Source organism: Dromaius novaehollandiae, chromosome 1, assembly GCF_036370855.1.
Source record: "Dromaius novaehollandiae isolate bDroNov1 chromosome 1, bDroNov1.hap1, whole genome shotgun sequence".
Lineage (NCBI taxonomy): Eukaryota > Metazoa > Chordata > Aves > Casuariiformes > Dromaiidae > Dromaius > Dromaius novaehollandiae.
Genome location: NC_088098.1, coordinates 196,264,584 through 196,289,465, shown reverse-complemented (window position 1 = coordinate 196,289,465; position 24,882 = coordinate 196,264,584). Strand labels below are relative to the sequence as shown.

The 24,882-nt window shown below is 35.9% G+C and overlaps 1 protein-coding gene across 8 annotated transcripts in view; it reads left to right on the top strand.

Annotated features, from left to right (window-relative positions):
- Window positions 1-24,882, top strand: part of PAN3 (poly(A) specific ribonuclease subunit PAN3) — an 84,401-nt gene that overhangs the window by 8,442 nt on the left and 51,077 nt on the right. For 4 of the 8 annotated variants that reach the window (XM_064504975.1, XM_064504971.1, XM_064504970.1 and 1 more), the window contains 4 exons: window positions 5,199-5,320; window positions 16,361-16,427; window positions 18,421-18,491; window positions 20,708-20,770. In XM_064504975.1, coding sequence (XP_064361045.1) covers window positions 5,199-5,320; window positions 16,361-16,427; window positions 18,421-18,491; window positions 20,708-20,770 — 323 coding nt within the window. The remainder of the gene's footprint in view (window positions 1-5,198; window positions 5,321-16,360; window positions 16,428-18,420; window positions 18,492-20,707; window positions 20,771-24,882) is intronic. The other 4 variants (XM_064504978.1, XM_064504977.1, XM_064504972.1 and 1 more) reach the window with 1 other exon arrangement.

The window sequence follows — 24,882 nt, the reverse complement described above, 5'->3', positions numbered from 1 at the left end:
AAATCAAGATTACCTCCATATATAACCCCCTTTTTTCCAGCATAAATGTAAGGATAGTGTAATTTTTTCTGAAACAGTGATAATAGCAAAACAAATGGTTTCAATCTAGGTATTATTACCTTGCCAGAAATATTTGAATTGTTGTTTTGAAAAAAGTGAGTGTGGAAGTGCTGATTACACATTAAGATGTCATCTTACTTTAGCCCATTTGCTTTTGGGGCAATCTATCACATTACTGCAAAGGCTTTTTTATATTGAGAACAATTTGAGGCCATCAGTGCTGATGCCCAGTTCATGAAAGAAGCAGCATGGGATACTGCAGTACTTGTTTACTGTTTTGAGTGAAGGTATCAGGAATGCTATCTTTCCAGATGACATTAGTATTAGACAAGACAAACATTAAAAACTAAAACCAACTGAAACCCACTGATTCTGCTGAGGCATTCATGTTGAGTTCATCACAGCAGTACTGAAGCACCTAGGCTATGATGAAATCCTTTGTTCCTGAAAGAATTCTTTGAAATAAATGGGGCAAAAATAACCATCTGCTTTTCTCTTTGGTGCCTGCATCCAAATGGAAGCCTGCTTTCTGCTAACGTTCTGTGGGAGAAGAATTATATAAGAAGATACTTACTTTTAATTGCAGTTGTCATATTAAACTGCAGTGCTACTCACCAAGCAAAAAATTGAGATAATGTGTGTATAAAATATTGAAAATGTCTTCTGAATTTCTCAAGATGCGTTTTGTTTAATTTCTTTCCAGAATTGCTGAAATGCAATTTCTGGCTTTGTTTAATATTGAAGGAGTTTAGAAATTTTGTCTCGTTGTCACGTATGTGCTTACTTAATGTGTTAGCATTTTTCTAAAATGGGATTCTTATTTTGCTTATTATTTGCATAATTTGGTGGTATCTCTTGGAAAAGGAGACTGAGCTCTTCCTGTTTCCTTGCATATCCATCGTTTCTCAGACCTGCTTTTAGTCAACCTTTCTACTTCTATGAGAAACTTGTATGACTTCAAGACATGGATAGTACTGTAATGAAACAGAAGGGCATATTCTTTTGACAAGAATAGCCAGTTCAAGAGTTCTCTGAAGTTATTGCCTGAAATTACTTCCCTAAAGTTATAATCAATGCTTAAAAAGAAAAAGCAAATACAAACCCCAGAAAAGTCTTAGCTTTGTCATTCTAACAGCACTATGTGCAGAATGTTTCAAAGTGTGCATTTGCAGTAGTGATACAGGAAAGCTCCAGACAGACAAATTGAATGCAGGTCTGATGTAGATTAATAAATACAGTAGAATAAAAAAATCTGTGCAAGGACTGAAATGTTCTGTCTCTTTCCAGTTTGGACTTCTGCTTTCTTTTTAAACACCACACTACTCATGTGTGGTGAAGTCTACCTACTTCTGGTTGAAGACTCTCCTATGGACTGCTTATGATAAAACCACTTTTGTTTTATGCTCTTAACTACAGTGATCTTCCAGGGGCAAGTGAAAATTTATGATAGCCAAACATTTGGCAGAAGGAGGATAAAAGCCTTCTACTTCTCATGGAGAAATACAGTAAAGCTGTCTTGGCTGTTTAGGTAGTATCTGAGCTTTCATTGCTGTAACAGGTGAATGTCCCTTCTTTGAACAGAAATGGATTACCCAGTGGACACTTTATTTCTTTTTTTTTGGTTTATGGGAATTACTTTTTTTCTCTTTTTATCTATGTAAGCTACATCTTTTCTGTTAGTCTTAATTTTCTTACTTGCTGCTATAGAAACTTAGTTTAAGGAAGCTAGTCTTGAGTTTTCTTTTGAGGGCAATAGTTATCCTTACGCTCCTATTCTCTAGAATAGAATTTAGAATTCTATTCTAGCTTGGGCTGCTGCCAAAAAACTAGCCTCTTCTCTAGCAGGTTTAGTTTTTGAGGCTATTCTTCTAATTGTTCTTGTGCAATATGTTTTGTGGTCTTGGTCCCTTAGCTAGAGGTGTTTAGGTAGTTTGCAACAGGACTATGGAAGGCCTAATAGCTGAAAGACATCTTGAAATTAATGTGGTTAGTGTAACAAATGGAGCATTGGTAGAATTCAGTGGTACAAGAGGTGTATCAGCACTTAATCTCAAGTACAGCAATTTGTGGTAACCCAGCAAGGAGGCTGATCAGCACGGCCAAACTATTGGACTTCACTAGAAACGCAATCTTCATACAGATAGATAAAAGCAAATGTTCTGGGATAGCTTGTGCTATCTTGAGTGCCCAATTACATATCAGTGCATTGATTAGAAAGCCTAACCTGTAATTTTGAAGAGCTTTGTTATGTGGTCTGGACTCGCTTGTGTAGCAACAGTGGTAGGGCAGCAGTGTTTGAGCAGTGTCAAAGATAACTTCTTGATTCACAGAGGTTTTCACGGCAGTGCTGAGCTCTGAGATTGCTGCAGGATACCTTGCACTGCTTGTGGCTTGAGCTGATACTGGAGCTGCGTGGCGCTGAGGATACTGTAGCTAGGCTAGGAAAGAACTGTCTTGGTGCTGCCTGCTTATTTGTGCCCTAGCAAGGCTACCTGCATTGGCTCTGGCCATTTACTCGGGTAACGGGTATCTGCAGCTGTACCAGCTGTCTTGAATTAGTGGAGTTCAGCTGTAGGAGTTCTTAACAAGACTATATGCAAACAGAGCTCTCTACTTGCTTTGCCGACTGTGGCAACATAACTAACATCCATCTGACTTCTTCCAGTTTTAATAATTTCATGTTAACTGTATCCATCTAGTAGAGAAATTTAAGTTAACTGGGTTCTCACAGACTCTAGTGTAGTGAAGAACAACAGTGAGATAAGTTGAAAGAATTGGTTATTTGTTAATTCTTTGATAGAGGCTGAAGTATTTGGTACAATCTGAGACATTCACTTTCTATAGATTGCAAAGGTAGGTTATAGTCTGAAGTTTCTGGCAGTAATGTAAGAAGTGGCCAAAATAGTGCTGAATTTATATTGTGCACCTTGAAATGGCAGCAGCTCCTGAAAATTAAATATTTTTTCATGGTCTTTTCCAGTCAAGTTGTAGTATAAAACTGCAGCAGTTTTTGATAGTTACTGGAATTCAGGCAGAGATAGTTATCCTGGAAGCACATTTTTGAAATAAGTAAAATCTCAGAGTGAGCCCTAAATTTGTGGGTAGACTAGACTGAAACTGCTCATCATTAAACATGGATTTGGTACCTATTAGGCTTTCTTGTCTGAACAAGTCATAGTATTTTTTTTGATGCTAGAAAAAGATTGTACTAAAATCCTAACTTTACACTATGAGTTAGGAACTCACTGTAGCAGGTAGGATGAGACAATAATAATTGGCATTACTGCAGGCATTAGTATTTTCCCTGATACAATAGTACAATGAAAAATTCTTTCTAGTCATTTGAATGCAAATTGCCCAAATGAAGGTGGAAGGGAGATGGATATTTTAAACTGAATGGCAGCTTTGTATTCTTTCAGGCTGTAGCAAGAGATCTTTTGAAGTTTCTGCATGGCTGCTCCTTTGAAGTTATGAGGGAGGATCTAGGGCACGTGGATGGTGGAGATGGTTTTATTTTTCCTGTTCTCCCAGTTCTGGAACTTTGGTTTTTAAAACTGGTTTTTGAAAAACTTCATGCTATGCTTTGTTAGTAGTTAGCATCTTTAAAATTCCTTAGGTGTCTCCCTTTAACCTGCAAAATACACAAATAAACATTCCAGTTTTAGCAGAAATGCTTTATTTAAGAATGTGTTTTGACTGCAAAGCTGATCTGTATTGCAACTGAAGTATTTTGTTTGCTTGATCTCTCTCCACATACAGCTCTTCGTTTCAGCTGCTGTCGGTGTTAACCCAAGTTGGCTAGTTCATGCAGCTAGAGTCTTTGTGAGTGCAATTGGGTAGTAATTTACATCTGTCTGTAGTATGGATGCAGCTAGTGTTTCCGATCCTCCAGTCCTTCCTGTGATTTAATCTGGCTGTATTTCTTTCCTTTTTTGCTGTTTCCTGTGCCTAGCATGGAAATGGCTTACTAAGATAGTGTCTTTTGGGGTGAAAATTGAGCCTCATGCACCTTTAGAGGTTATAAGCTACATTCCTTTAGCTCTGGTACAAAGTTGCATTTTATTTCCTTTGAGAATTAGGGACAGGAAGTTGTTTCAGTGTGTTACCAGCTGGCTGGAAGTCCACGCAAAAGTTCAAGTTGGGTGCTTTGGTACAGGATGTTCTTCCGATTTGGATGCGTGCCTTTCTACCTTAGAGCTACCAATTACTCATGCCTTTTGGCTTGCAGTGGCCTGGCCGTACTGATCAGTGTCTTTGTAATTTGCTGTGGATTTTTTTGCAGAAGTGTAATTTGAATTGCAACTTGTATACAGTTGTAAAATATTTCTTTTTTTGCTATATAAGTAATACATGCTTGAGTGTTTTGTGTGAATTATGGCTGCTTTTTGTTGTTATTTGTAGTGTCATAGTAGTGAGTTCATTCATCTGCAGTTGAAGTACTGTGCGTGTATATTGAGCCCTTTATTTCTAGACAAGTAACTGAAGAAATTGGATCCTTTGAAATTGTATCTTTCGTACTTGCTTTCAGCCCCAAACAATTTTTTGGCCACTTTTCATAAAATTGTTGCTACTTTATGAAATAGGAGATAATGAAAATAGTGTTAGGTTTTTAAGTAAGTTTGTAAAATGCTTGTACTTTGTGTGTGAGAGGACTTAAGATATTTTTAATGTATATTTGCTGTATGTTAGCCTTAAAAGAGCACGTATACACATTAAAAGCTGTACTTGACAAATATATTTCCAAACTCTGTATGCAAGAATATAGATTTTTTAAGATAAACTTGTCTTCTAGTTTTTTTTAGTTGAATATTTTTTGATATCATTACTTGCCTTGCTAGTGTTGTCTCTAAAGTTCAGAATCATCATTTTCTTCAAAGCCTTTCATTCCTCTGACCCTTCTGCATTACTGCTGTAACTTCATGCTGCATATGCTGTCATTTAGCAACCTCTTTCATAACTTTTCTTTTTCATTCTATGCACTAATATGTTTTTAGTTGTCTTGCTGAGAGGATAGGCTTAAAAAAATAATATTACCAACCTTCTCTCCCTCCCTCCCTCCAAATAAAAATGAAAGATCTCATCAACTAGACACATGGTAAACTACACTTTTTCTAAAACTATTTTCTTTTTTCTTTTAGTTCCCGGAATAGATGGCGGTGGGTTAGCTGATGCTAGTCTCACCGATTCCTACTTTAGCACCAGCTTCATTGGCGTTAATGGATTTGGAAGTCCCGCTGAAACAAAGTATCCCATGATGCAGGTAATAGCAGTGAATTGTATAGTGTTTTATTAGTTGTGACTGACGTTACACCAAGAAACTGTTCAAGAGGCAGGAAAAATGTAGCGCTCTGTTATGTGTTACCTTGTGGAATATGCTGACTATACTCACTTTAATCATGCAAATGGAAATGAAACAATATTGTTGCTTTAAAATTAGCCTGTTTTTACTAGCACTTACTTCAGCTGTTTTCTTGGGCATTGTCACATATTAACTGTGTGTGTGTGTCTAGATTTCTTCTTAGGCTTATATTTAATTTTGATAGCCTTTTACTAAATGTGCAGAAATTAGATTCTGAAACATACTGAAGATCAAAAGTAACTAAAACAAAATGTGAACTGTCAAATCCAAATTACCAGGCAAAAATTTCAGAATTCATAAATTCAGTCTGTAGTGGCATTTAGTGATGTTGACTTCACATTTAAATCTTATGAAATGTTTTCTTATGTTTATACTGCTCTGTAGATGTTGGCACAGGAAATTCCATGAGGTAGAATTTATTACATGGGTAATGTTATGCACAATTTACAGTAAAGGGCTGTCATCTTTAAAACCTAAATGAGCATCTGTTGAATTAACAAATGCAGTGCTATAAGAAATCCCTCAAACTGTTATCCTTTTTAAAAACTGAAAAGATGATGGTCTCTTCCTGTACTCAGAATTTAACGAACCAGTTTCTGGTAAATGCAAGTGAGCACAAGTCAAATAGTTCCCACGGAGTCCTGACAACAACTCTCTTCTTTTGTATCAAGGAAACTCTCCTTATGAGCTTACTTTGATCTCAATTGTGGCTGTATTATGGATTGAAAAATAACTTAGCAGAAGGTGGGAGATAATTAGGTGTGTTCCCTTTTTTGTTTCTTGCTGCATGTTATCAAGAGAGCTGTATCTTCCTGATTCAACAGGGTTGGTAGACACAAAGCTATGGAAATACTTATTACTGAGAGTGATGCATGATTTAAAGAGAAAAATCTTAGCCTCTTTTCTCAAAGTGTACTGTTGAGGCTGGAAGTTAAGAAATTGTTTTATAGTATGTACAGTTACAAATTCGGGTGTCACAGAAATTGTATAATCCAATCCTTTTAGTGCAAAGTGGTTATGTTTTTTTTAAAGTGTATTCTACAGGAACACTGTCTCTTTCTAAACAAAAATAATTAATTGTAACTTTCTTTCTTCTCAAAATGCAATACAGCATGCATCTAATGTTTGTAGGATTTCTAAATGTTTTTTAAAAACTTTACTAATGCCTATGAGATTACACTCAAGGCATTGCCTTTTACTATGAGAAAAAGGAAGAAATTGCTTGTGAAAGTAAGTTGCTTGCAAAGATGAATTTCACTATTGTTTAAAAAATGCTTGCAGACATTAAGCTACAATTTAAAGAACATTTTTATATCAATCATTAATTTTTTTTCTGTGAATTATGTGATGTAAGTTCTTGTTTGCATAGGCCAAGCCAGTAATACTGTCTGTTTTGGTTGTCTGTCAACTTCTAAAATAAGACCCTGTTGACAAAGTTCAGCCACTTGAAATGCAGCTTTCCATGTCATTCAGCCATTTGGGGAAGAAAAAAAGAAAAAAAGCTAGAGAAAAATCTTAGTGACTTTTGCTTTAAATAATACTAATGCTTTATTAATGCTTTATGGTTTGGAAGAGGCTTTAAATCTGATGGATTGGTGGTTATGTCAAGGATGTACCTTTTGCTATCTGTATGAAAACTCACCCAGATTTTGTCAGTTGACAAACCTTTGCAAAATTGGTTTGTATAGACCCACTGGAGACTTTGTAGATGTTAGAAAACTTTCCAAAGTTTTGCTCTGCATTATCATTTTCCAACCTGAGTCCATTCCTGCAGTTACCATTCTGGCCTAATCTAGGCCTTGTCTGTACTTTGAGCAGGGATGCTCACTTGCTATATTTCCCTTTTTCCTTTTCTTCCACTTTGGGCTGATGCAGCATGGAAGTGGATTAGTACTTAATGAAAGCAAGAACTGCAACTCCATATAAAGATATAGAGATATCTTTATATAGGATAAAGAGACATGCTGTGAGCTTAGTGAAACTCAGCTGCAGTAAGGGGCTGAGAGAATGGAGCCAGGAACTGGATGGAGAACAGGACTGGTGTCAGGTCAGGGAAAGGAGGTAAGCTGTCTAGGAGAAGGTGAATTTGAGAAAACTGGAACATACAGCTGTGCAAAAACTGTGGAAAAGGCATGATAACATTGAAATTGGATTGAGAGAGTTGGGAACCAAATCCAGAAGCAAGTTAACAAAGGTTCAGGTTGGGGCAAGATAAACGGACAAGGCACTGTGAGGAAAGCTAGGAAAGATGGAGCAAACAGACTGGAGCTGATAGACTACTGTGGGGAGAAACTCAGAATGGAGACTGGAAATGCAAAGGTGAAATGCATAGAATTTGAGACCAGAAAACATGTTGGTTTTGTGTAGTGGAGCATATTTCTTCCCAGATCCTTGAATAAAGCTAAAGATATTACTAGTTGAGTTGTTCTGCCATCAATGAAACATCAGAAATCTGCTGCAGAATGTCTCATCAGCCTCTCATTTTTGCTTGTGTAGATGAAAACATTGATTCCATCTGTGAGCAATTTAGTAATCTGGTGGATCTGTGTGTGCAGCTCACAAATAGATGCATCAGTGACACACTATGAGGAAAATTCTGTTTGTTTTTTTGTAGTTTTTAAAAACATTGAAAATTGCGTTAACTGGCATATAAACACACTGTTAGAAAAACACTGATAAGATCCAGTTAGTTGTTAAGGAATGTTGAGTTTAGGCTGCCTATGCAACCTTGGGATTATGTATTGAGGTATATTCCTTATAACATTGTGTAATTTTTCTGTAGGATTCAGACTTAATCAGGACACAGGATATGTGGTATATGCTTAATGAGCATCAATTTGATAGTCTATTAAGTGTTCGTCTTATGATTCCATGCCTTACTCCTGTATGCTGTATAAATTTGTCTACTAAGGACTGTCAGTTGGCAGTGGACTTTCCTGTGCAAGTTATTGCTGTTGTACTTGAGTTTCATAAATTTTCTTTCGAAAGTAAAGGACTGCTTTCTGTATGCAAGAAGACAATAGTCTGCATTTTATAGGGGCATGGGAAGAAAATGATGGCAGTAAGAAAAAAAAAAAAAACAAACATTTTCTTATGTTGTCCGAAGCAGAGACATCAGATTATTTGAATATGCTTGTTAGCCCTGAGTTCCTCTGGTTTTGCATATCTCTATCTAGGATTTAACTTGTACACCTGGAAAATGAGGAACAGAGTTAGTGACCTGTAGAAAGCTTGGTTGAAGTGGCTTAATTGGTCTCAGTGCAGTGTAACTAGCAAAGATAGGAATAGAATCAGTTTCTCATGGGTTTCACCTGTTTTCTTTTATTATTAAATAATCTTTCTGCAGTCTGTGCCTTATTCACTAGATGCCTTCCAACACTGGCAGCAGGGATTCAATAGACAAATCTTCTTGACTATTCCTAATTAATCTCCAGAATGCATTTGTCATGTGCAGCAAATAAAACAGATTTGTTGAAAAAGAGTAGATGATCATGTATTATGAGACAGCTGCTATAGAGATATACATAATGGAGCCAAGTTGACCCAAATTTGTATCTGAATTTTTCAGTCATAATGTTTTTGTGTGCAATGCATGAATCTGTGTTACAGGGTTAAGTAAGCAGCATAAAGAAGGGAAATACAAGTGAACTGTATCGTGATGAATTGGGGAGTGGATATGCTGTTTTGATTGTAAATAGTGTAGGTGGCTGGTGGTCAGCATTCCTGCACTGATCATTTTGACTGCTAAAATTTAATTTGTATGTGTTGCAGAGTATTTTAGGAAATCTAGAACGTCTTACTGGCACTAGACTAGTAGTGAAGACAACTAATGCTAATGCTTAGTTTGCAGTGACAAGAAGGTGGAGTAAAAATTCTCACAGCTGTTTGGGAGGGACAGAGTTTTTTGAAGTGGTCATTGTTCTAATTCTTCCTTTTTCTTCCTTTCTGCAAATAAGTCTTTGCCTCAACCTTCCACTCCTCCTCCCTCTTTGCTATGAGCCAGCCTTTCCCTGCCTTCCGTTTGTGTCTTCTGTTGTTACTAGCTGATTTGCTATTGATTAATAGTCTCCCGTCCTCAGTTTGCATTCTCCTGTAATATAGTTTTGTTTTGTGTGTCATCTTCCCTGAATCTGCATGTGCTTTTGTATACTACATAAGCAGTATTGCCTTCTAGCTTATCACAGTGTTTATTTTCTGTTTTCCCCTTCTCTAATTAGTAACAGAGCAGGCCTGCACAACACATGGCCCGTAGGCTGCACGCTGTCCCTAGAGCTGCTGTTCTTGGCTTAGCAGAGCAGCCGAGAGACAGTCTGAGGTGTGGTTCAAGAAGCAACTCATTGTGTTTGGCGTTCCTAGCAGCGAGGAGGCAGGAGCTGGCTGGTCAGGATGCCTCTAACACTTGGCTGTCTGTTCAGTCAGTATATGTGTGCCACTTGGCTAGCTGGTACGTGCCTTCCTTTGGAGCAGTTGCGTTAGCTCTGCTACTCTGCTAGCTTGTGGGTTGATCAAAGATACAGGCATTGTGGGAAGGAGCTTTAGCAGGATTATGTTAGGATGGTATAAAGGCTATGTGAAGAACCTGGGAGAACTTATAGCAGGATGAAGCAGAGCCTGAGTACCTTAGTGTAAAAACTTCTAATACGTTGTTCATTTACTTGAATTGCTCAATTTGGTTGTAAGAGCATAAAGCAGTGAAGATACCTTCATGTAATGCTGGTTCACATAAACTTTTCTTTGTTCTGATATGATGGACTTTTATAAATAGATGGCTTCAGTAGGACTCCAGATTATTTAGAAAGTAGAATCACAATTCTTCAATTAATCACTTTATTCAAAATAAAAGAAAGAGAGGATAATAGTCTTCACTACTACAGTTGGCAAGGCCTAGCAATGGAGGAGAATTAGTCTTGCTTTTGCCATGCTAATATTGATATACTAAGAGTTCTTGAAAAGTGTGAGAGGTAGAGATCACACTCACCTCAAAGCCTTGCAGTTGAGTAAACACAGAGACCTTTGTTCCCAGTGTTATATCTGCCAAGAGCTGAAGAATAAAGCTCTCCTTATAGCACAGAAACTTGCAATTTTTTTCACTTTTTAATATTTGAGAACTGAGTGGAATTATAGACATAGTATCTTAAATATAAAAATTATCCAATTTTTTCATGATGCTTTCTGATGAAATCCAGTCACTTTAGTTTGCTCACAAACACTTGTGAATAGTATATGTTGTAGGTAGCATTAAATAGGCTAACTATCCAAGCCAAGTTTTGAGTCCTTTAGAAAGGAAAGCAGCTTTTTGTGTTGTTCTAGCTATGTACAATCTGAGAAACACTCCAAACACGAGGCATCACCATTTGTAGGTCACAGAATGTGACAACTGAGTAATGATTTGTTTGGCTACAACAACTTCATTCTTCTACAGAGTGATTTCTTTTACAGGCCAATTAATGCTACCCTAGTTATTAGAAAGAAGAAATATTATGAAACATAATTCCTATAGAACAGTATTAGGGTGAAGAGAATGACTTGTGACATACCACAAAAAAAATTTTGAGATAATATATGCAGCACAGGAATGAGTCTGAGGAAAGTGGTGATTTCCTTGGGGTAGGGCTAGGAATATGAAGACAGAGTTTAAAAAAAAAAACAAAAAAAAAACAAAAAAAACCCCACAAAAAACCATCTTTTAATGCATTTTGAGGAAAGAAATGATGCAAAAGGAAGCAAAGGCCCTTAACAGGCTGTGTAAAATTAGATCTAATTGTGTGTATCAAAGCTTTATTCATCCCCTATCTCAATAAGAATTGTGTAACTGGATACTTCTTTTTGGTGGAGGGAGATAAAAAGCACAGCAAACTGGTCTTAAGTGCAGCTGTAGTTTTGAATTTCACTACTGAGCACTAAAAGGGGTATGTGTGTGTGAAAAAGGCAAGATTGTGTATATCTCTAGAAGGCTGAAAAATTCCCAGAAAAACTTTTCCTTCTTCCATAATGCACCAGAGATGTATTGAAAAGTGATTAATCTTCCAAAAAAAAAAAAGGCAACTTAATATGGAGATTATTTTTATGCTGATATTGTTGGTCTGCTTTCAGTGTTGTCTTAAAATGTGTCAAAATAACCCTTTCTGAAGACATTGACTTGCAGCTGTTTTGAATAAGAAACTTTAGTAAGCAAGTGTCTTATGTCTAGACAAGATAATGATTCACTTTGACCAAAGCTTCATCTCTGATACAGTCTTTTCATGCAGTCTTTTCCTGAAAAGAGTTAGATTGACTATTGCAAGTACTTGAGGAAAGAGTTTAAACTAAGACAGATGACAACAACAACAACAAAAATCTTTCTGAATGAGCATGCTCCCCTCATATATCTTAATTGCTTGCATATTCAGGAGTTAGCATAGTATTCTGAAAAACTTTATTCCTCAATTTTTCTGTGAAATTTAGGAGCCTATTTTTTTTATGGATGAAAGATCCAACAATGACAATGAGAATGAAAACTTTAAACTAAAGCCTTGTTAAGTCCTTGCACGAGGATGAATGTGACAGTTCTGTGTTAGAGAAAAATTTTTTGAGAAGTGAACAGAAACAACTTTTTAGTTCCTTTAAAGGAAGGAGGGCAGGATATGTCAGTCAGTCTGGGTGAATTTTGGAGTTGAAACTAGTGCTTAAAGAACCTCAGTAAATCATAGCACCAGGCAGGCGCAGAAAAGGAAATTATGTGCAAATGAGTGACTTCAGTGTGGCACTTAGTTTTGACAAAGTTGTCTTTCCATGTTGGCTTCCATATGGTGAAAGTCAGATGTATTAAAAAGTCTGAAGCTCTCATATAAGCACACAATGTTGTAAATCCAAACCTCTTCCAGACTATCTGCCTGGCAGGCTTAATAAGAATGCATAGTTTGTTTTTTTCTCCTATTAATGGTTGCTCTTACCTTTCTGGAGCATTCGTCTTTTGGAGTTAAGATTCTTATGCCTAGATTCTTCTTGAAGGTGATTTTGTATAAAAATAGTTCAGCACTATTAAAAGACTGAAGTGTTACTTAAATCCAACCCACCTTTCAGAAAACAAAGAAGAAATAGCACTGATTTCTCTCTCTTGCTTTTTCTCTCTCTCTCACCCCTTTCTTAAGAGATTTTTCCCTCCTGACTTGGTAAATTTCTGATACAGAGAGAGCCTTCATTAAGACTGAATGCTTTTGCGTGTGGTGGAAATGTTAATATTATAACACTTTAAAAATCGCTTACTGATTATGTGCAGGACTCATGAATAATTTTGAGATAAGAAATTTAAGAGTGCATACGTAAGAAGTGTGAGTAAAATGAAAAAAATCATGGAAATGAGTGGTGAATTGGAGGTTTTTACCTTATTCAGGTCACAGCTTACAGGCAGTGCCTTCAGCAAAGATCAGTGAGAAGTTCTGTTTTTTCGGAATTGTGGTTCATGTGAAACGTACTTGCATCTTGAAGACTTGACTTTTGCAAAGGCTCATTTGATGTTAGTAGAGTTGTTTGCACTGTGCTATTGGAATACTGAACAATACATTCTGTTACAATCTGTTGTAATCTCCAGTGCACATACTATATGATTTTATTGAGTGCCTTGGGACGGATTTTTGCCACGGTAGCCACCTATTCACATTCCAAGCCCAGTCACTGGATATTTAACTCTCCTAATTGAAGCACTGGAATACTGATGGCACACAAGTGCTTGCTTCCAAGTTTAAGCAATATGCTTTACTGTCTTTGATACCAGCCCAGATCTCAGTATCATATTTATTGCCTGTTCCGAAGGTCTATTGCCATTGCATTGAAATTGTTACAAAAATGTGAGTGTCAGAAGTAGACATGTATACTACTTTCATCAATACCTGGAGAGTTTTTGTGCAAAACTGAAAGGCTTCCCTTAGGAAATAATTTAAGTGTCTAAATCACTTCCTCTTGTAAGGATCAGTGGGGATGTGTGTCAAGTGCTAAGAAAAGATGTGTAACAAGGACACTTTTCAAATATTTTGGAAAGGCTATTGAACTCCTTTCTATTGCTTAGTCAGGAAGGGAACACAATGTATGAATAGCTAAACTACTGTAATCCAGAAATTATTTATTTTGATGTGTTCTTACCTAGTATAACATTTCTCATATACTGATATTTATTACTTATATTTTGTACTTATTATTCCAGTTCTTTCCACAATCAGAAATATAATTTTCTTGTGAAAAAAACACTGTGTAGATACTATTTACTAAAGCAAACCTGTGGGCCCAGTGAAATATAAACTTTGATTCAGTCTTGGAACATGCTGTCTGGACTACTGAATGTCTAACTCTGATCATCTAGAGACCCACTGTAACCACAGAGATGTTTCTGTTCTGTATTTCTGTGAGAGTAGATGCCTAATGTGACTGATTTCCATAAGACCGTGGCATTTTTTGTTCAAGACAGCTATTCTGCCAAAATTAATAAAATGCCACAACTAACTTGTTAACTGACTATCAGAAACTGGTTGCTCTAGCCAAAGGATATGTATGCTAGCTACCAGACTCTGTATGTTCTCTAGCTCTTCATACATCATTTGTCTTTGCGCTTAATGTACTTGGGAATGAAAAATGTCACAGCTGTTTTTCGGCATCTAGTAAGTAAATTCTTTTTAATGCAAGGAATTATCAGTGCTACAGAAATGTTTGCATTTGGTGAGATAGAAGATAAAAACAGTATCTGTAGAGACAGCTGATGAGTTGTTTGCTAAATACTGTACTAAAAACAACTATTAAAGAAAAGTTAATGTCCAGAGGTCTGCTATTTCATAGACTTTTACCTGTAATTTTGTTCTTATGGTTGGGGTAGTAGGATGAACATCTCTGATCTTGGGTAAGATTGTTAATTTAACGTCAGTCTCCCAATATGTTCCTTTGTTTTGTAGTAGTAAGTAAATCTTGTTGTTTTGCTGAAGGCATCCCTATAAGGTTAAGAATTCATTGTTGTCTGCTAACCTTTTATTATGAGTTATATTGTGTGTGTTGAAGTTTGTATTTTCAGCAACATGAGACGTGTGGCATCAAAATAGGGAAGGAGCACATCAGAAGTAGCTTTCACTTAAGTCTTGAACAAGCTAATATGAGGTTTACTTTGTATATACATCTGTATACACATATGTATGCATAGTACTAGTACATATACCTGTATTATAGTACTGGCTCGTATAGTATTATATACATGTACTGAATGAAGTGTTGTGTCAGAGAAGACCAGTGGTAATAGAAAGCTTGCCACAGCAGTGGAACATAGATTAGGGAAATGTTACATGTGGAAGTAAAGCAGATTAGCATGTCAACTGACAATGCTATCTTGACTAAGCATGCCTGTTGATAGGGCAACACCTGAAGATGGTCTGTTTAGATACTGAAATGATTTTACAAAAACTTTCCCAAAGTTGCTTTTCCAACAGCACAGGCTATCTTTTAGAACTTTTTTCCCCACGCATAAAGTACTTTACAAAGTCTCTTCATTCTTTTAGATACTAGTACTGAAAGCTGAGACTTCTGTTGAAGTCAGTGGTAATATGGAAACTGCAGAACTTCAGGTTTGTGCAAGATCTTGAGCAAATTTTGAATTGCTGTAGGCTTACAGTTCTACTATACTGGATAACTCTCCAGCTTTTAGGTATATATCTTTATATGTATTTTTAAATATATTTATATATAAATGATATATAAAAATATATTATATATATTATATTTATAAATATATATATGCAATATATTATATATAGATATAATATAAAAAATATATATTTTTTACCTTTGTTCCTTATGAAGTTTACTCCAGAATATTGTCCTGTCTGGTTGAGACTTAGATGAAATGGCATTGAAGTATTACGCAATAGACTTCTTATCTTGCCATCTGCCACCAACATTCAGCCTGGCAGTGGAAAAATAAAAGCATAAAGACCAAATCCAGTGACCAGTTCTGAGTCTTAGTCTGTGTCTAGACTACTAAGTTAAACATGCCTGGAAAATTTCCTAGACACTTAGGGCCAGCTGGCATGGGATAGGCTGTTTGTGCTGGTGTACACTCACCCGCTAAAGCAGGGTGGCTGCATGCAAACTGTCGATTTGAAGGGATCTCTGGAACCTTTTCACTGCTGGATAGTGCCTGAGAATTGACCAGGAGACTCTTGGTTAATGTGGGCCAAAAGCATGCCAAGGAATCCTTCTTTGGCCAGCATCCTTTTCCTCCGGTCAGGATGCTGGTCAAAGAAGATAGTAAGTAGGAGTAAGGAGAGAAACTGCTGTATTGAAGCAGAGGTAGCTTTTAGAGCAGCACTGCCTCGCTTAGCCTGGATTATTGTTAGTTGATATTCCTAGGGGGCTGTAGGGGAAGCATGTGGGGCCTAGGGGAGCATATTGGGGAAGTTTCAAATGTCTTACTGGCTTACCAGAATTATGTGACTTTGCTGAAAGGTCCGCTTCCTTTATTTAGAAAAAAAAAATACTCAAATGTGTATGGCATTTGATGGATTTTCAGTTGGAAAAGTTTAATATTCTGGTGATCGTGTATAATAAAGGGAGGAGTTGTTTCAGAAGTACAGTGTGAAGGAATGTTTAAAGAAGATAAGTAATTGGCTTATCTAACATTTTGACAACATACAGGAAAAGAGCCATAGGTTTGGTAGAACCTCCCAAGTTAGAAGAAACTCAAGAAGATAGTGTTTTGTTTTAGTGTAGAGTCATTTTTGTTCACGCTGTTCTCATGGGAAATGTTTTATTTTACTGAACATTTTTGTTAACTACAAACCAGTATCTACTAGTGTATTTATAAATGGGGAATGAGCATGAGTTTCATAGCCTCTTCCTGAAAATAAATCTAAATATTGTTTCTACTGCCCTCACTTTGTCTTTTATGGCTGTATTTTATATGTACAATTCTGTCTCTTATTTTTGCAGAGGATGACAAATAGCAGCAGCTCCCCTAGCCTTCTCAATGACAGTGCCAAGCAGTATGCAGGCCATGGTAAGAACTTTTACAGTAATACACTTAAAGGTATGTTTGGAAATTTAAGAAACTCCCTTTGGTAAAACTTAAGGTAGTTAGTTTTTTCTCTGATTTGATTTGAGATGATAGAACTTTTCAAAGCAGTAGTGTACTCTGCAATTACTTCTTTGTAACCCAAAGCCAAATCCATAGTCTGTAGATCTTGTCACTTCAAGTGAAATGCTAGTTGGGATATCTTCTATAAAGCACTGATAGCATAAGCAACTATTTATATTGCTCTGCAATAGTATCCCTTTATATTGTGCTTAAGTAAGTTATTGGGTGAAATGAATATACAGTTTTACTATCTTAAATCAAAATAAACACCGATTCTCTCCATCTTTTTTTAACCGACAAAATGAGCTAAGTTTGTTCTGTTTTGTCACTTCAAGTTTTACATTTCTTTTTAAAGGCAAAGCATTGCAGCATTCACAAATTATAAGAATTAGCTGTATAAGTAGCTAATCATTTTTGGGTCTATAGTTTTTGTGAAGTATATCACATAAATCAGAAATCTTAATTGATATCAAGCTTTGTACTGTCAGCAGTACTTTACCTCTTATTTTTTCCCTGTTAATGGGAGCATCATTTTCAACCAAACAAAATTTCACTATAGTGCAGGGCTACTACTGTTGTGATGTTACTATTAATTAAAAAAAAATCTATTTAGATGAATTTGGTGTCTGTAAGTTCATACCTTGGTTTAGATCCCAACTTATCTGCAGTATTGATGTCTAGGAGAAGATATGTACAGTAATATGGGGAAAAAAATCACTGTGGAGAGTATACTGAACTTAACACACTTTTTAGAATTACTTTTCAGATTTTAATGGACACTGCAGATCAACTGTAGCTGTCAAACCGACTTTTTTACAGGAGAGATTGCTGCTCCTTTATGGCAAGGACGTGCATTTTGAATATATTTCTGCTCTGAAAATTGTTGTGTAAATGATTTTCTTGAACTCCATTTGCATGTCTGACCCTACAGCTAGTCCACTTACTAAATTTATAATTTTAAAAATGTTAGTATCTATTCCTCTAAAATTAATTTTCTTTAAAGTAAAAATTTGTGGAGTGTTTTCCTCCTAGTTAATTTACAGTGTGTTCTGTCATGAATTGTATTTCTCTTGTCACACTGAACAACTAGCTGTTCAAGGCAGTGGAGTTTTAAAGTTTTAAATGCAATCAAAATTTGACTGTATGACAGGCCAAATAGTTATGGTGATGCATGTGAAGGTGAGAAACCAGACTGACTTTTGGAAACAAATTTAAAGTCTTAGTAAAGAATGAAGGAGGTTCCACAGCTGCTGTCTGTCAGTTCCTTCCCCCCCACACCCCTTCTTCCCCCCCCCCCAAACTTGCTCTTCAGTTGTTGAATTACCCTTTTAAGGTGTATTGATTGGTGTTGAAGAAACTGTTTTACAAAAACATTGTTTGCAGGTGGCATTCATCTGGTAACTTATGATTTAGATATGTTCAGTTTGGAGTTTCTCATTGAAGTTGCATATACAGTCATTATACAGTTCTGGGTGCTTCAACACTGGAAGGGATGTGAAGGGACAAAGAAAAGCAATAAAAAGTTACTAATGAAATCTCAGATTTTTGCTGGTTTTAGTTCTGATTAATTTTGTGCACAACAGTGACAGTAGGACAGGTAAGATGCATATTATTGTTTGTAAGACTTATGTAGATTACTAATTTCAGGTAATTGGAGATGAAGGCTTTGAAATGTTACATGTACATTAATCAGTATCAACAGCAATTAAAAACTTATTACATTCTGTTAATGAGCATCATTTCAGTTGAGCAGTTGCATGGAATCTAATAAATGTTGTGTTTTTTAGCAGTTTGGTTGCTAAAACTAGTTTTGTCAAAAAGATTTTTTTCCATTCAGAGAGAAACTAAAAAATGTAAGATATTTTTAATATTGGAAGTGTATACTAACATGTATTGCTGTTTTTTTTAAAAACAGATCCACTAACTTCACCAAATTCATCCTTGTTTAATGACTTTGCTGCCCTCAGCCTGTCTCAAAGGAGGAAGGTATGCAACAACTAAATGTTAAGTAGTATATTTGTATCTGAGTTGACAAGGAAGAAGACCTGGAATAACTTGAAATGCCAGTCACATTAGAAGAATCATCCATATTTCATCCAGGTTTATTTTAATATTTCATTGCTGATTATAAGTAAGATTTTTTTAAATTTCTTCTACGCTAGATCAGCCTGCTGCTGCTAGTAGGAAATAGTCCAAACATTGTAAAATGAAATTTATAAGAACGCTTTGAATATGAACATTAGGCTGCAGTACACTGAATTTGAAAATAATGCTTTTTTTGTTATACCAAGGCTTGTAGGTGGCTTATCTTGTGCCTTCATGGCAGCAACATTTTGAATGCAATAAGAATCATTCCCCCCATTTGTACATGATGCAGAGTAACTCTTACTGATTGAAATGCCTTTAGTTTAACAAAAACCTATAAAATTATCAGAAAATTGGACTTTGGGTTTTTTCCCTTCTGGTTTGAATTGAGAAATCTTTCTTTTGCTGAGGGCTAGACAGCAGCTTCAGACACTTTTGACTTGTCCTGTGCCAACACAAGTCATGATGTTTACAGACATAAGCTGGAATGCAAATATCTGGTTACACCAGAGTTCCTTCCCATTTTTTGTGAACTGTGGCTTGTCTAAATAGGCATTAATCCTATCCCAAACAGTTATCAGATTATACTTTCACTGATGAGTTTTATGTCTTATTTCCTTCATTAGCCACATGATCCTGAACTTCCCTGTACTCAATAATGCATTGTCTTGCAAGCATGTTACATCAGCATGCTTGTGACTTTTCATAGAGCTTTATTTGTGTGTTGGCAATTGTGAGCTTTGTGTATCATTCCTGCAGGTAAAGATTGAGCTTAAAGATAATTGCCATAGTTGGCCCATCAGACTAATGTTCCTTGAAATAAAATGCTGTTGTAGAATGTTAACTTCCTAATATTATTTATCTAAGTTATACTGAGTATCTGAATTGCCCTTTTCCTTAATGCCTGTTATAATGCTTTGAAAGTTTGATGGAAGTAACTATAAATAATGGGGTGTTTAACTGCTTACTGAAGACAGTAAGGAAGAAAATAAGCATACTTTCCTCTCTAATTCAGTCCACAAATGCTAAATATATATGTATATGTGTGTGTATGTGTGTAGGTATATAAACATATCTAACAAACACATGCACAAAAGAGAATGAGGTTTTGTACGAAAATTTGTCAGAGTGACCACTGGCTCTAATACTAAAAATTAGATCAAAGTTAATCCAGCAATACAAAATGGAGGCGAATTGCATATGTTTAAGAATGTAAAGCTCAAATAACTTTCAGACTAATGTAGAATCTTTTCTCGCTTGGTCCCTCTTTTTCCACAAGAAAAAGAGTCAGCAAACAGCTACCTGCAAAAATAGTATAAAGAGAAACATTTATCTGTGGACAAAACTGATTCATTTTTTTAAATTCATATTTCAGACATAAAAATTGGCATTAATTGAAAGAGGTTTCTGTTTTGCTTGGCATATTAATAACTTAATGTTCATTATGACTGCTGTTTTGTAATGTATATTTATGCAGAAGGTTATTAAACAATACAGTAATAGTGAGGTTTTCCTCTAATATGACTTGAGCTGTCTAAAATCTAGACATCCAGGCTCCCTCTATAGTCAGTAGAGAGCGCTGAACAGCTTAAAGAAGCATTCAGCTCACATTAAGAAAAGTATGTAGGAAAAAGAATAAACCTGACTGGTTTAAGTGGATAATACTTGATAGAGATATGAGAAATGAATCCCGCCTCTACTGTTGCTTTCTGTTGACTTCGGTCATCAGACAACATTGCAAGTAGTCATGGATGTGGTTTCCTAATATTTTTAGTATTTTTTGAAAATGTAATATTTGAATGTATTAAGTGATTTGTTCAAAAGCACTAAATGGTTAAGTGCAAGATATTTAAAAATTTTAATGTGAGTACCCACCCTCCTAATAAGTGGGGTTTATATAGACCTTAGGGAATGTGACTCATCTGGCCAATGTTTGATATCTGCTTTGGCATAGGTGGGTAGCCTTCTAGATGTGCCTGTTTCTGTTCATTGACTGTAAAGGGAGCCTTGGTGACTAGCTCAAATGTAGGTGTTTGCAACATCTACTATTTGAAAAAAAAACCTTTCCATTTTCTTGCTAAGAGCCCAGGGCTAAGGTTTTGTTTGTTCTGAACTAGCTGGCAAAACCAGCATTTCCTTCGTTTATCACTGACTTGGAGGACAGATATAATACGGTCTTGGTAAGTGAATAAAGAGTAATCATTTTGCTTTACAAATTAAATTGTGATGTTTTAAATATTTAGAACTATTTTTTGTTGTTTGCAACTTTCTAAAAATTGGATGCTTGTGCTATATAAAACCATAGTTTCTGAAAAGAACATATTATGTAGCTATCTTAAGCAAGGAAGTTAAGTTTATTTAAACTTTATTGTCTCTGGATATTGCTGATCGTGTTATCTTGGCAGCCCTTTAACAGAGGGCAAGCCATATGGGCTTATGTGTTTGATAACAATAAAATATTAAAGATAAGACTTGATTATGATAATCCTGAATATCCTTGCTTTTTAATTAGCCAGGCAGTTTTTGAAACTGGCTTGTGTGACTGGGCTATTTAAGTTACTTATGGGTATTTTTGTGTTTGAAAACATTGGTTACAACTTTTAAAAATGTTCAGTCAATTATACTTTTTGCTTAAAATGTAATCATAGTCCTTTAATTTATATAAACATTCTAGAGGTCTTTTTTTCTGTCTAGAAATTATTAAACATTGCATTTCAATTTTAGATTTCAGGAAAGCTAAGATTACTATTTAAAGACATTTTATAGGATACTTAAAGTGAAATCAAAGGAGCTAAGTATTTCTGTAGATGGAGCCTTGGTGGAGGTTCTGTCAACTGTAAACCTCTCTGGATTTACTGTCCTGTTGTTGTAACTCCACATGCAGTAAGACAAGCAACCTTAAAGTGAATTTCCTATAAGAGATTTTCAGGTAAGTATTAACCTACAATGCACAAGTAGGATTTGTGAAGCATGGAACAGAAGCTAGAGTTAGTAGAAGACTAACCCTCTTTCCTGAGAATGTCACACTTCCCCCCCCCCCCCCCCCTCTTCAAATACATATTATGTGTGTTTAAAAATAGAGTGGCATTCTGAATTTGGATTTCTTGATTTTATTTATTTATTTTTTTTTTATAAATTGACTTTAGCCATTATCTAGAAAAATGTTCCTTTATAAACCCTAAGATAATCTGGATGGAAAACTCCTTGGATTCCTTTCGGTGGTTCTGATAAACAGGTCATAAAAATACATGCAACATAACTGATGAGAGTCCATTGCCAAGGGGATGACAGCTTAATGCAGTTTATATTAAAATAAAAAACAAACAAACTATAAAACTCTAATTTAAATTTGTTCTGAGACTGTTGCCACCAATCCAGACTAAAGGGTGCCACTACTTTTCACTAGTCAGCCTTACAGGACAGCTAAAAGCATTGCCCTGTTTTTTGATTTTGTTTTCTTTGTTCGTACCTTCAAGCCTCATTGAAACTGAACTCTTCTGAAAAGTTCCTGATAGGTTTATTTCTGGTTTTGAACTGTTTAGTTGCAGTTAGAGGGAGGCTACTGTTAATCTACAGGCTGTAAGGAGTGAACTGCTTAGCTGTAGCATGCAGAACTCCTAGTACAATTTTATTGCTGTTTGTACAGTTTTCTTCAGATATATTTCAAAGAATGATTTATTTTGTTTTGAAACTCCTTCCATTGGTTTTAGGTGTCTAGAAGCCAGGACTAAAAGATTCTAGACTGTGTTAGAATGGAAGGTATAGGAGGCATTATTTGGAGTGACGTTCACCCAGAAGAGGCTGTTGCTTTTTGGTGCTCTCTGTGGAGACTTACAGCAAATGAGACTGGACAGCAGACTCTTGAATCCAGATACTTTAATCAACAGTAATAAATGTGTGGCGAAAATCATTTTGAAACAAAAGATTGCCTGTAAGCCTGGTCAGTATAAATGTAAACTTTTCTAATGACAACAAGGAGAATTTCTCTGTTGAGTTGCAAGAAGACGATACTGCTATTTTCAGTTCCTGTAGAAAACAAATTCTTAACACCTATCCTACTCCTAGGTGTCCTGTGCTACATCTGATTTTCTTACCTGTTGGGAAGCTACATCTTTCTCAAACTTTCCTTCTCCATCTGTCTTGTCACCTCTAATACCTGATCTTTATATTGTTCAGTGATGTTCCTTGAAGACTGGTGTGTGAAGTTTTGGCCTTGCTGTATTTACATTTGGTGGAATGTCTGCTGAGATGGTCATCTCATGTTTAACAAGCTCCAGAGTCTAACCCTCTCAGAAACATAGAGCATGTTCGGAGTATTTGACGGGTCATTACCAAACACCGCTTTGTGTCGTAAATTGTGGTTGCACAGACTTTGTAATATAGCTAGACTAAACTCATCTTTCAAACCTGAAATTTTCCTCCTGAGATTATACACCTCTGTCACAATAATAAAACATTACAAGTGATGCAAAAGTTGTTGCAAGCATATAGAAAAACAGATTGTCCTTCTAGAGAAAGTTAGTAGATGTTCACATGTAATATGAAGGTTACCTCTCTGTCTAGAATGTGATACTGTCTAATCTGTTTTACAGTTTTCTCTGGAACTGTTACTCAGTGAAATCGTTCATGGGTTGTGTTCTGTTGCTGTCTTAGTAATTACTACATCTTTTTTTTTCTTTCATTTTTGAGTATTATGTGAGAGTGAATATTGTATTCACACAGAGTTTTGTGTATGGATTAGTGAGCACTGTGTGTTATATAGGAAACCAAATTATTAAAGCACTTCCTTTTAGAAATATGTACCATTTTAATATTAATGAGTCGTCATATTTCTGTTAGTTACTTGAAGTAACAGAGTCAAATAATATAATTTCATAGTGCAACACTTATCTTAGAATTCTCATTAAAAAAGACCATTGCTTATTTTGTTTTTTGCCTAAGTAGGTCAGACATACTTTATGACCTATAGACATTTAAAAATTTTAAAGCATAATTTTTCAGTTAGCACTTGGTCTTTCCCAGGTGTGGCTCACAAGCTGAAGCAGTTAACTGCAAACGTAACTTCAATGTACAAGACTTCTTTGCTTGTATTTGGAGGCTTTATTTGATTCTTTATATGTCAAGGTATATGTAATCTTGTGAGTAAGACTGACTTTCAATTAATTAATTGGAAGATATTACTTGAACTTGTATACACGGTTGTTGAAGATACTACCCAAATATTTAAATATTCAAATAAAAAAACCTACTTCCAACCTTCAGAAGTTTAGATAAAGTAAATGAGTATTGTCAGCCTCTCTACCAATGAGAGGTTGTAATGAAACGGGTAGTGGAGAGAGTATCTCGGTTAGCAAAAACCTAAACCGCTTAAGGGGGTTGTAGCTCTGCATTAGCCACAGGGTTTGAAAAATAATGACAAGATGGTTTCTCTTTTCATATGATCAGTTTGCAAAACCATTAGGATGCTCCTAGCAACTATAACTAGGGTTTGGGTGTAACATTTTCTAGAAATGATTACCAAATCCAGTTGTGCAGTTATATTTACAACTAAGAATGCTTCTTAACTGATTGTGCCCCTAGATGGATGCTCCCTGACTCTTCTTTTCCTTTATGAACACATTGACGTTCATTCTGATAGCTGTTTGTTTGGAGAACTGTCTTACTCCAGCTAATCCGTTATGGCTTATTGGGTGAAGATAACGGTGATAGTAGAACATTCTTCCCATCCTTATGACGTCTGACTTAACAGAGCAGCGAACTTTTCAGAGCTCCTTTGTGAGCTCTAGCAAGCGAGCTCTTGGCTTGCAGTTAGCTTTTAGTTCTGAAGAGGTAATACACTGAATGCTTACCTTCTTTTTCTTTGCCACTAATTTCTATCCAAAAACTGAAGTTTTACAAGTCAAATGTAACCTGAAAGCACATATAGTGATCAACTTTGTTATAAGTAGTGCAAGGAAACTTAAGATACTTCACCGTCAGTCTTTTGTCTGCCATATTGTAATATTTATTTTTATCTTTTTGTATAGACACAGTCAACTTGCTGTACAATAGATGAGCCCTAGTTAATGCTACTGTGCTGACTTTCAGCTATGCTAATTTGAAGTAATGCCACTTAATTTAGCTTGTGATGGAGGAGGCTAAAGATGACTTGCATTTGCTTTGGTCCAAAAGCATGTATTTAACCAGCTTTACTGTAGCTGAGATTATGCACAGTAGCTTAAACCATAATAGCTTGCTCCAGTGTTTGAATGCTAATTTTATCCCCTAAATTGGAAAGAGAAAGTGTGGCATT